At 39.1% G+C, this 13,537-nt stretch overlaps 1 protein-coding gene across 1 annotated transcript in view; it reads right to left on the bottom strand.

Moving 5' to 3' along the window:
• Window positions 1–13,537, bottom strand: part of LOC128015511 (syntaxin-8) — a 98,851-nt gene that overhangs the window by 52,450 nt on the left and 32,864 nt on the right. Inside the window, exons 5-6 of the mRNA XM_052599390.1 lie at window positions 4,456–4,583; window positions 3,764–3,856 (exon numbers count right to left, since the gene is read on the bottom strand). Coding sequence (XP_052455350.1) covers window positions 3,764–3,856; window positions 4,456–4,583 — 221 coding nt within the window. The remainder of the gene's footprint in view (window positions 1–3,763; window positions 3,857–4,455; window positions 4,584–13,537) is intronic.

Below are 13,537 nucleotides of genomic sequence, written 5' to 3'. Positions count from 1 at the left end.
TTCACCGCTGATCATCACAGTGAGTGCGTTTCAAGCTTGGGCACTGCCCACGCTGAAGATTCATTGAGAGAGATGGAATGTCCTTATTGTGACGATATGAGTCTCTCCTCTCTGCACTTATGGATGGCTTTCTTTTCAAAAAGCGACTCCGCCCCTTGTGCGCTCCAACTTTCCACCTCCCTGGAGCATGTTAGGGAAAGAAGCGGGGCAAAACTTCTCAACTCCCAGTAACGACTGATCCCATTCTCTCCACATATGGAGGTTTGCCCATCCTCTTCTCTCACTCTGCCCAGCATCCCTTTGTGGCTGCGAGCGATCTGGTTTCATTCAGTGGGAGCGAGTGTGACACCATGGATGAGAATATGTCTCTGACTGCCTCAGATGGAGGAGCTTTTGATCCCCACCCACCTGCTGTCTGCAGAGCCCATTGCTGCCGTCGCAGACATTAACGCCAAACTTTTCTGCGTCCTGTCTAAGGCTGTCCAAGAACTGGGTTTGGATTGGTCTCCGCCGGAAGAGCCCACCTGCAGGCACATGGATGAATGCTTCTTGCTGGGGTGCCATCAAGCCCCTCGACAACAAGCCTCTCCATTATTCCCTGAAGTGCATGAAAATAACTTCAGATCATGGCGTGCCCCCTACTCGGCCAGCCTGCATGCCTCTTCTTCATCTGCCCTCACTACAGTTGACGGCACTGGAGAAAAAAATATATATATGTATGATATATGTATGATATGTATGAGTATGATAAACTGCCTCCCCTGGATGGGTCAGTGGCCACGAACCTCTGCCCGATCACGGCCTTCGGCTGGAAGGCAAAGGCCGCTTACCCGTCCATGCAGGATCAGTGCTCGCTGGAAGGTCCTACTTGTCTGCTGGACAAGCGGACTCAGTGCTTCACTCTATGGCGGTCCTCCAGGTCCTCCAGACTAAACTTCTCCAGAGTCTGGACTGGACCCAATGACTTTCAAAGAGCTACACAACGTGACCGACCTGGCTTTACGTGCCTCTAAGATGATGGCTAAGGCGATCGGTAGATCAATGGACAGCCTTGTGGTGCTGGAATGCCACCTTTGGTTGACCCTCACAGAAATCAAGGATGCAGATAATGTCTCTTTCCTCGACTCTCCGGCCTCCCCCTCTGGCCTTATTTGACCTGCGGTTTAAAAGTTTACAGAATGCTTCACTGCTGCACAGAAGTCATCCCAGGCAATGCAACACTTCTTGCCAAAATGCTCCACCTCTGCGACTGCAGCCAGTTGCCCCAAAACGGCACCAACTTTGCAGCCCACAAAGCCCGCCTCATTAGCTGCACTCTAAGCCTGAGCCCAGGCATTGCTCCCACTTAACTAGAAGCTAGCAATTTCCCAAGTGGTCACTGTATGGTGACCTGGCATGTTCCGGACAAGTTGAACCAACTTGCTATCCTGGAGCAATGTTCCCTCAGAGGAGTGGATGCTCTACCCACATGCAGTTCAGAGAAAAACTGGGAGATCTTCAGCAAGGCAGAGGTTGACCTCTTCGTCTCAGAAGGCAACTCTCACTGCCCAATGTACTTTTCAAAGGACAAGGATGCATTGGCCCACAACTGGGCCAACCTCCTCCTTTATGCTTTTCCCCCGATTGCCCCGACCCAACAGATAATCAGGCGAATCAAGGAGCAGAAACACAAGGTTCTGTTGGTGGTCCAGCTCTTGAGGACCCAACACTGGTTCGTAGAGCGGTCTCAGCTGCTACTAGCAGTCCCATGACCCATTCCCCTGAGACCACTCTCAGGCAAACAGAACGATATGACACCCCCAGCAAGAGCTGTGAGCTCTGTACCTCTGGCCTCTCGTTGGGAGCCTGAGGACCTCCATGAGAGCGTGCTAAACACATTATTCTTCACCTGTTGTATGGCCCGGGGTTCAGATCCAAATTCTTGCGATATATCTCTGATATTGTCCTTCCTGCAGGAGCTGCTAGACAAGGGTTGTTTCCCTTTCATGCTCAGAGCAGAGACTTTCAAAATGGATAATTAATGCCAACAAGCAAGCATGCTCTTCTTTGGGATTTCAGAGTCCCCTGGGAGTAAGAGCCCACTCAACAAGAGGCACTGCCCCTTCCTGGGCTTGGTCTAGTGGAGTTTCCATTGCAGAAATTTGTGCAGCAGGCGGATGGGCCTCGCAGTCCACACTTACCAATTTTTATAACCTGGATGTCCCAGCCTTACAAGCTCACGTCCTTTCTGCTTAAATGTATTTATTTAGGCAAAACCAGTACTAAATCAGGTGTTTACCTCTCTGTACACTCTTGGCCCCCAGTGGGTTCCGAGGCTGTATGATCTTTTCTTGGAATGATTACTTAGTGCCGGGCCGACCTTCCTGCAATTACATGGTCCCTCTGGGCCCTGGTGCTCAAGGCAAGTTTGACCTTAAGTCGTTCCTCTTGCATAGCATGGCGGGATTGTACTGGTTCCCCAAAGCATCTTAAGCAGACGCAGTACAGCTGAAGTAACGATAGGCAGCTTTGCTGTCAAAGCCATTGGTTCGTCTTTAATACACTGCACGAACCAATGGCCGTGCAGTTACACAACGTGATTGAAAAAGGCTCCAGTATTTGGAGAAAAAGGAGTTTTCCCCAAAGCAGGGGAAGTTACTAAGTAAAATTCTATTACATTTTGATCAAAGAAATACAGCCTGGGTGAACAAAAGCATTTTCTAAAATCTTTTCAATTAATTAAACTTTTATCTCTATTTGTCAGCTTTCAGGATCACAAAATAATGTTTTAACATATTTTAAACATCACAAATTGCAGAATGACTATTATTTGACAGAGAGGAAATGGCTGACCCTTTGCCGGAGTTTAACTGACGGGGTGATCTGACCAATCATAACAGAAATTCTGCCATTTTGCCTGACAACAAACCAGACAGGAGAGTAGATTAAAGTCGGTGGACTATAACTTGAAAAATGGTGTGTATTGACATCTTTGCATCCCCAAAACGGCCTTTATAGTTTGATTTTTATTTTTTTAAAGACAAAATTTAAAAGCTGAGTTTAATTTTTTGTTCTATGCCAAAAGTAAGTTTCCTCTTTGTATCGCAGAGAAAAAAAATATTTTTCATTGCATGAGAACATGATGTGTGGTGTGACAGTGCCATGTCTTGTTGATGTAGCAATACTAAGAAAGGGGGAGGGTCTTTGTGAAGAGTCAATTAACACTACATAAGTGAATGCAGTAAGAAAAAATAATTGCCGCTCAGGTTTATCTGGTTCTATAATTTGCTGTAACCTCTATCTGTTTCCCCACTCTAGCATGTCTCACTTTACCAGCTTGGCTAGACAGATTGAAGAACAGTTTGGGAAAATTCAAAAGCAGCTGCAGCCTTCAGATGAGGTCAAAGTCTACTGATCTGGACTCAGTCTCCTCCATGTGACTTTGACTACATGCGCTATGTAACTCCTCCATGTTCTCACATTCCAACTGATATCTTTGTGCAAAGGACAAAGGTCTCATGTTTAGAACATATCTATCTGACAAATTGCAGCAGGAAGGAGTTAAAAACAAGACCAGGTGACAATGGGTTTTCAAGCAGCCTGTTCCAAATTTTCCACTTTAACCCCAGCTCATTTTAGAGCCAATGACATCATATGTAGTGTAGCGAGAGAGCAGTGTGACAAAGTAAAACCAAGCTGACCGCAAATTAAATGTTATTCACAGAAAAACATCTGAATGTTCAGCCAGAGCTGTCACATACAGGCTACTGTGCTTTTTTCTTACCGTTATGTTCATCTAGCTCATTGCCGATCTCCTGACCCATCTGTTTTTGTCTACTTATAACTGCAGCCAGAGCATCCAGGCCAGCATCCTGAGCTAAAGAGAAAGACGCATGAGAATAGAGACATATTTAAACAGAACTGTACAAAAGAAAATTATCAAAAAATTATGGTTTAACATGCTCATATTTGATGTTCCTGTGGTTTAGATCTTGCAAATCATGAGGCTTTGAAGGACAAACTAAGTGCTCACCTCATGTGGGTCAGAAAAACTATAGAAAAGTACATAAATTCCATCTAAATGAGCCTCATAGACAAAGAAAACCATTGGCAGCAGGGTGTTGGCATCTGTGACATTTAAATGACATATAGTGTGATCTGATGTCACATTTGACAGAGGCAGCTGCCACAGTGAGCCACAAGGTACTTTGGCTGTAGCCTTGAAGCTAAAAGTATAACTAGGGTAGACAAAACGGCTCCTGCTTTTTCCCAAAACTCCTACCAGGCACTATTCTCAAATGAGGAGGAGATAATAGGGGTTACATTAAAAAAAGGGCTTCTAGAAATGTCTCACACCCCATCAGGAGCTAAATGATCATCTTGACAGCAGAAAGGGGTGGCCAGTTAGCAACAAATCAAGTGTCACATTAGTTATAAAACAGAAAGCATTGCAAAATAATCTCATATGCAATATACCTTCGATAATCTGCTGCTGTTGTTGTTTGATTTCTCCAAAGCCTAGTCCTCTGGTTTCCTCAGACTCATTTACCAGCCATGGGTTCACGGCAGGCCCCGACCCATGTCCACTTGTCATCAGACTTGACCTGGAGATGAGGATTGGCACAAAAATGCACATTGTATCATGCCAATTTATTACACAGATAAATTAAATAAATGTACCTAAAAATGTATCATATTGTGCACTTAATAACTTTTATGAGATAATGCGCTGCATTTCCACGATTCACTAACAAAGGTTGTTACGGAAAATAAATGTATAATATAAAACTATTGACTAATAGCCTTTGGTTAGAAGTATAAAAATTAAGTGTTAAATATACACTTTATTCAATCCAAAATACAGTTAAAACAGCAACTTTATTAAATTGTATTACAATTAAAAAATAATTGTTTTCTATTTTAATATATTTAATATATAAAACGTAATTTATTCGTGTAAGGGCAAAGCGGAGCACTCAGCAGCCATTACTTTAGGCTTTAGTATTACATGATCCTTCAGAAATCATTTTAATATGCGGATTTGCATAAGAAACATTGATCAAGGTCCAGTTCTCACTATTAACTAACTTTTTATTAACTAACACTTAGCTACGACTTTTGCCTCAATAAACTCCTAATTACTTCTTATTTATAGTCAGTAAGGTAGTTGTTAAGTTTAGGTATTGGGTAGAGTTAAGGATGTATAATATGGTCATGTAGAATATGTGCTTTATAAGTATTAATAAACAGCCAATATGCTTGTAATATGCATGCGGATAAGCAACTAGTTAATAATAAGAATTGCCCCTATACTAAAGTGTTTCATTTCTTAGTAAGCAGGACAAATATTATCAAACTTTCCAATTTTTTTGAGGAAACTTTGATATTTTTTTCTGGATTTTTTGATGAATCAGAAATTCCAAAAGAGCAGCATTTGTCTGAACTCTTTTATACCAGTGTATAACTCTGTATTTTTACTTGCTTGTCTTAAATCGTTTTTACCTGGAATTGGCCTAATAATTAGGGCCCGAGCACCGATGGTGTGAGGACCCTCTTGTATCTGCTTTGTTTATTAGGGCCCGAGCACCGATGGTGTGAGGACCCTCTTGTATCTGCTTTGTTTATTATTATTATTATTATTATTATTAGGGCCCGAGCACCGATGGTGTGAGGACCCTCTTGGAATTGCTCCGTTTATTATTATTATTATTATTATTATTATTATTCTTCTTCTCTAAGATGAATCGCATTTTTGAGGGCCTAAACATGCTCGAAAAGTCATGAAACTTTGCACACACCTCAGAACTGGCGAAAATTTACGTCTGATATGGGTTTCAGAAGTGGGTGTGGCAAAATTGCTCAACAGCGCCACCTATACACGTTCAACGGTGTGCGCCTCGAGCTACGTTTCATGTACATGTATGAAAATCGGTATACACATGTAACTCTCCAATACCTACAAAAAAGTCTCTTGGAGCAAAATCCGAAACCCAACAGGAAGTCGGTTATTTCTAATATTATGAGCAAATTTTGTGTCATTTTTGTCATTTCCATGCGCTGTATTTTAACGAACTCCTCCTAGAGATTAATTCAGATCAACACCAAATTTGGTATGCCTAATCTAAAGGCCATTGCGATGTTAAATTGCGAAGCTTTTGAGTTTTCGTTGAAGGGCCTGTGTGTGGCGGCCTGGCGAATTTCGATGATTCGCCATGAAACAGGAAGTTGCTATAACTCAGACATACAATGACCAATCTGCCCCAAACTTCACATGTTTGCTGAGTCTCCTGTCCTGAACAGATTGACATGACCAAATTCAGTTATAGTCATAGCGCCACCTATTGGCAACAGGAAGTGACATATTTTACGCTGCGACAAACTACTCCTAGAAATTTTTGACATCAATGTGTTTTTTGTCGTCAGTCTAATCTAAAGGCCTGTACGATGTTAAATTGAGAAGATCTTGAGTTTTCGTTAAAGGGCGTGTCCATGGCGCCATGTCAAAGTTCGATGTCTCGCCATGGGAGTAGTTGTTGTTGTAACTCAGTCATAAAATATCAGATCTTGCCCAAACTTCAAATGTTTGATAAGAGTACTGACCTGAACACATCTGGAGGCCAATATTCCATTGGGTGTGGCAAAATGGCTCGATAGCGCCACCTATACATTTTCAATGGAGTGCGCCTCGAGCTACATGTCATATACATGTACAAAAATTGGTACACACATGTAACACTCCAATACCTACAAAAAAGTCTGTTGGTACGAAATCCGGATCCCAACAGGAAGTCGGTTATTTTGAATTTTCCCTTCAAAATTGCTGTTGTTTTTGCCATTTTCAGGGGTTGTACTTTAACGAACTCCTCCTAGAGATTTATTCAGATCAACACCAAACTTGGTCAGTGTAATCTAAAGCCCTTTGCGATAATGAATTGCGAAGGACTTGATGTTTCGTTAAAGGGCGGGTCCATGGCGGCCTGACAAATTTCGATGTTTCGCCATGAAAAAGGAAGTTGCTGTAACTCAGACATACAATGTCCAATCTGCCCCAAACTTTACATGTTGGATAAGACTCTTGACCTGAACAGATCTACATGCCAATATTCAGTTATAGTCATAGCGCCACCTATTGGCAACAGGAAGTTACATATTTTACACTGCGACAAACTACTCCTAGAAATTTTATGACATCAATGTCTTTTTTGTGGTCAGTCTAATCTAAAGACCTGTGTGATGTTTAGTTGTGAAGATCTTGAGCTTTTGTTCAAAGGTGTGTCCATGGCGCCGTGATGAAGTTCGATGTCTCGCCATGGGAATAAAAGATGTTATAACTCAGGCATAAAATGTCCGATCTTGCCCAAACTTCACTTGTGTGATAAGGGTCCTGGCCTGAACAGATCTGAAGGCCAATATTCCATTGAGTGTGGCAAAATGGCTCAATAGCGCCACCTATTCCCTTTTCAACGGAGTGCGTATACACTTTAAACGGAGTGCGCCTTGAGCTATGTTTCACGTACATGTACAAAAATCGGTACACACATGTAACACACCGATATCTACGAAAAAGTCTCTTGGTACGAAGTCCGAATCCCAACAGGAAGTCAGTTATTTCGAATTTTCTCTGCAAAATTAGTGTTGTTTTGGCCATTTTCAGGGGTTGTACTTTAAAGAACTTCTCCTAGATATTTATTCAGATCAACACCAAACTTGGTCAGTGTAATCTAAAGCCTTTTGCGATCTTAAATTGCGAAGATCTTGAGGTTTCGTTAAACGGCGTGTACATGGCGGCCTGACAAATTTCATTGTTTCGCCATGAAATAGGATGTTGTTGTAACTCAGGCATAAAATGTCCAATCCTCCCCAAACCTCACATGTTCGATAAAAGTCCTGCCCTGAACACATCTGAAGGCCAATATTCCATTATAATGATAGCGCCACCTGCTGGCAACAGGAAGATTGGCACATATATGGAATAAACACTGACATATTCTACTTATATTTATGAGTTTAAGCGCATATTTCTCACCGTTCACCTATTAACTAAAGCCACTCGCTGCCGGTGAGCCCGGGTGCGAGGGCCCGTTCATCGCTGCTTGCAGCTTTAATTAGGGCTCAAGCCTGGAGGGCGAGAGCCCTATTGTTTTCCTTAGGATTATTTGTTATTATTATTAGGGCTCAAGCCTGGAGGGCGAGAGCCCTATTGTTTTCCTTAGGATTATTTGTTATTATTATTATTTTTCTTCAAGGTTTCGGGGGCTTTTGGGGCCCTTAACATGCTTAAAAAGTCTTGAAAATTGGCACACACATTGGAACCTGCGGCCATTAGGGCCGGGCAGAGACTGATACACGGGCGTGGCACAGGGGCTCTACAGCGCCCCCTGGAATACTGAGGGCCATATATCATACATACTTGCACGTAGACACACAAAACTCGGTACACATGTAGATCTCATCAAACCAAACAACTTTTGTACTGCATGTCATAGGCTCCGCCCAACAGGAAGTTGGATATTTAGGGTTTAGTATTCATATTTTTCGTCAAAGTTGTGGGGGCTTTTGGGGTCCTTAACATACTCAAAAACTCTTGAAAATTTGCGCACACTTTGGAATCTGTGGCCTTTAGGAGCCTGCAGAGGCTGGGACCCGGGCGTGGCACAGGGGCTCTATGGCGCCCCCTGGAACACAGTCATAAATGTTGATGTATAGCTCACACATACTTGCTCGTATTAATATGAAACTCAGTACACATATAGATCTCATCGTGCTGAACAACTTTCGTACTGCATGTCATTCGGCTCCGCCCAACAGGAAGTCAGCTATTTAGAGTTATGTAAAAAGCGCATGCTCTGGAATTTGAAATACTTGTCATAGGTTTTTTTGCCGATTGCCACCAAATTCGGTCAACATGATCTCAAGACATTGGGGATGAAAAATTGCCAGGGGATTTTTGATATCTCGAACGGTTTGCTCGTGGCGAGGTGTTGAAATTATGGCGAGAAATGAGAAACAGGAAGTGTCTAATACCATCCACATACATTTCCTGATTTTAATCAAACTGCATCAGATTATTCGTTGTATGATGTCGATCGCATATATGTGACTATTAGGAGTCAAAGTTATAGCGCCACCAACTGGCAGCAGGAAGTGTGTCATTTTCAAAATGATTTGAATTCAGCATCTTATTTTTACTCAATTTGCTTCAAACTTCATCAGAATAATGTTAAAACACAGCCGATATAAATCTGCTGGGGGGATATTGATATCTAAAAATATTGTTGCCGTGGCAACATGTTAAACTGGAATACTTCTCAGGTGATTTTGAGGCATATAACATGCTTAGAATTTCATCAAACTCAGAACACATATCAGTATTTATGATAACTAGACACTGGCAAAAGTTCATAAGAGGGCGTGGAAGAGGCACTCTATAGCGCCACCTTTTGTCAAAAGTGGCGGGGTTAGTTTTAGCTACAGACACCAAACTCGGTACAAAAATTTTTCTTATCAAGACGGACAACTTTCTAATTCACAGTCATCAGCTACGATCAACAGGAAGTCAGCTATTTTGATTTGAATGTGGATTTTTTTTTACATTTAGCTGCGAATTAATGCATACTGCTCAGAGGAGAGTAACACTATACACACCAAACTTTGTCTACATGATGCCAAAACATTTTAAACAACTTAAATTGCCAATGGATTTTGGATAGCTTAAACGGTTTTGTCGTGGTGATTTTTTTAAATGACAGTAAAAATGGAATTATTAATTTTCCTGCATTTTTAAATTCCAAACACTTCAAAACCTTTTTTCGTACAGAAAAAAAGTCATTCTGAGTAAATATGGATAGTTTCACGACTTTACAACACTGTATGGATAACAGAAAATTAAAAAACTGTCAGACATCTCATCTCACTCTGTCCCTCTGTTTGAGTATATGTGCTTCAGACTTCCATTGTCTGAGAGAAATAGCGCCCCTACAGGTTCAATTCCCGGACTTTTACTTTCACTTTTAAATCGGTTAAAAATACAAATAAATACTTAGATTTAATTCACACTGACAAGCTAAACCAACATATCTGATTATTACCGGTTCAGGGCTCATGGATAAATTATTTCTGGCCAGAGATACGTGAGAAATAGGAGAGATGAATCACCACTGTGATCACGAGCGTCTGGAGTAAAGAGCTCAGAAAAAACGAATTTATTCCTGTTTTAAAGCTTTTAAAAATAAATTATTACAGCGATATCACACAATCAACCAATTAGAACACACCAAGAGCTAAATTCAGATGTTTTTGAACTGTTTGTGTGAAAATGAATTATTTGCGGCTGCCTATCTGAAACCACCGCCTCCGATCAGCGCGTACAGTGTGGAGCTCAAAACAAACGAATTTATTCTTGTTTAAGAGCTTTTTTAAATAAAATATTACCACAAATGCACACAATAAACCCATTGTAACACTACAAGAGCTAAATGCAGGTGTTTGTGACCCGTTTAAGTGTGCAAGACTATTTGAAAGCGCGACTGGCAGAATAACATATATCTCTCGAGCTGCAGGATTCTGCCTTTCGTCGTACGAACGAACACATCACGGACAAGATTATTTCAAAATACATAATAGCTTGGCGACTATAAACGAAAACAGCCACGTGAACATAAACTGTTGAGAAATAAATCTGAAATGGATCTACTGGATTTTAATATTAAGTGACCGCATATACCAGCTGCTTCTGTCTTCAATTTTGATCCATATAAAAAATGAAACTCATTCATCTTGGCTGCTTTTTTTAATGTGTGTACGTATTTATTTATTTATTTATTTATTTATTTATTTATTTATTTATTTATTTATTATTTTGCTCTAACAAGAATTAATCTATATTTAATTAAATCAATTACATTTTATTTTACATTTGATTTGTCCATTTCTGCATCTAAACGCCTAAAAACCTAAAACATGCTCTATTATACTATTGTTAGCAATTTCTTTATCGTCCAATTTATCTGGTGTACACTTTTATTTTCATAATAAACTTGTTTGTTAGATTATACACAGTTACAGTGGTCTATAATAAATATTAACAGGTTTTATTCAAGCTGTTTAGAATGATTGCAGTAGGCAAATGTTTTGAAATGTAAATAAAATAAAAAAAAATTAAATAAATAAATAAAAAACATTGGAAAAGAATAACTGTTGTACATTTTTATACATTTTGTATAATTTCATAGTTTATGCATTATAGTTATAAAAACAAATAAATTTAGCCACTCACATAAAATCTTATAGGCCTTATCCTTTTCTGACAGTTTTAGGGATTTTTAAAAATCCTAAAAAACCTTATTTGTGCTGCAAATAATAATTTCAAACTCAAACAGTAAATATTCAGTTCATGCTTTATAAAGCCTTGTCCCAATATTAATAGTCAGTAGTAAGCAGTTTATAAATACAGCTATAAAAAGCTTGTTCTTGGGTTATAAGCACATTTATTAAAAAGGAGAGTAAAGGGTCAGTTATCTTCCTATGAAAAATAAAAAAATAAAAAAAAACAAACAACAACACAGATTGATACAGAACTCAGAAATTTTATTGTGGATTTATGATAAAATCAGCCTGTAAATGAATTCATACTCCTCCAAGAAGACACAAGTTCACAGCAAACTTTTTTAACATGAAGCTAATATACTGAAGATGTTAAATTGCGAATGGGTTTAGGATAGCTTAAATGGTGTGGCCATAGCGATTTATTAAAGTAACATAAAAAAATACAATCGTTATTTTACTATATCTTTAAAATTTTTCATTCCAACTCTTCATAATTTTTTATATACGTAGAAGTCATCATTTGAAGGAAGCACAGTAAGTTTCATAGCTTTATCATTTTCAAGAGCCAGCATAAAATTAAAACTATCATAACTTATAAATCAAGCTTGCAATTCTTAGTTCCAATAATGACCACCAGATGGAGCTATAGGATTACTTTTAAATAATTATTGTAAAACAAGTATGATTTAAATCATTTATAGAAATCTTTCAAAGAAAAATAATATGTATTTTATGTATTTTACTGATAAAATGACCCTCACTTAATTAGAATAACAAGCTGAAGTATTGTGAACTGTATATTAAGAATAATTCTTTATAAGCTTTATGGACAGATACGTTTTGAGTGACTCTTGAAGGTTCAGCACCACATCCTCTTTTACCACTGTTTAAAGAATTTATCTTACAGAACAGGTGTGAATGAATTTTGGATAGCTTGAATGATTTTGCGTGGTGATTTTTTGAAATAACAGTAAAAAAGTAACCAGTAAATGTCTTTTATTTTTTTAAAGTGCAGCTTCTAAACACTTCAAAAAAATGTACACATAGCAGACAAGTCATTCTGAGGAAATATGCATAGTTCCATGACTATACAACATTATATGGATGATAGAAAATTAAAACACTATCATACATCTGATGTCACTCTGTCCCTCTGTCACTGTGGTTAATGTGTGTGTGTGTGTGTGTGTGTGTGTTAAGTGAATTAGGTGTGAAACTATCAGGGAGCATTTAGTCTCCAGCGCCAACATTTTACAGAACTGCCACTTTCCTGGAGTCTCAGAATTACAATGTGCCAGGTTCTGAGAGATCTAAGATTCCAAAAAATTATTTAATTAGAATACTATGAAGTATTGTGAAATACTATATATTAAGACTTTATATATAGGCTTAATTAACAGATTAGAGTGACTCGTGAAGGACCAGCACCACCTCCTCTTGTCCGATGGTTTGAGGAATATATCTTCCAGAATCCGGGATTAAGATTTAGGAGCTCATTTTTATTCCACCTCCTTTCCTGAAAGTCTGTCTTGCAGAATTGACTAAAAAGTAATCTTCACATTAATTCCTAATTATTTTGCAATTCTTTTTGTCAGTTCTTCTTGACCTGTTTTTCTCTTCCAGCTTTCCTGGACTATTGTATAGCACTCATAAATGATTAAATAAAAAATAATGGTAGTTATTAAGATTGATATGGTTTGGAATTGGTAAAATGTGCTTGGAAAAAAATCACAATAAAACAATGTTTTAATGTTTAATTTGGAATATTAACTGACATGAATGAATGCTATATAAATATTGTTCATGTTAACATAATGTTTATAAATGAAATCTTATTGTAAAGTGTTACTAAAGTTATATATATATATATATATATATATTGTTCTGTGAATGTGATTTTAAAGTCTAGATGATTCGGATTAACCCTTTAACTGCCATATCATTTAAAACCTCACTGCCAGAGGGATATTGTGAATGCATGTGCCCGCTGGGCACAGTTTACCTGATGCCACCGGGGGTGGCGATGGCATTGGTGGCTTGAGCCCGCCATCGCTGCTTGCAGCTATATTTATTATTATTATTATTATTATTATTTATTATTATTATTTTTCTTCAAGGTTTCGGGGGTTTTTGGGGCCCTTAACATGCTTAAAAAGTCTTGAAAATTGGCACACACATTGGAACCTGCGGCCATTAGGGCCGGGCAGAGACTGATACACGGGCGTGGCACAGG

This window comes from Carassius gibelio, chromosome A6 (genome assembly GCF_023724105.1).
Source record: "Carassius gibelio isolate Cgi1373 ecotype wild population from Czech Republic chromosome A6, carGib1.2-hapl.c, whole genome shotgun sequence".
Lineage (NCBI taxonomy): Eukaryota > Metazoa > Chordata > Actinopteri > Cypriniformes > Cyprinidae > Carassius > Carassius gibelio.
Note: the sequence above shows the minus strand (reverse complement) of the source record. Positions and strands in the feature narration are given on the sequence as shown.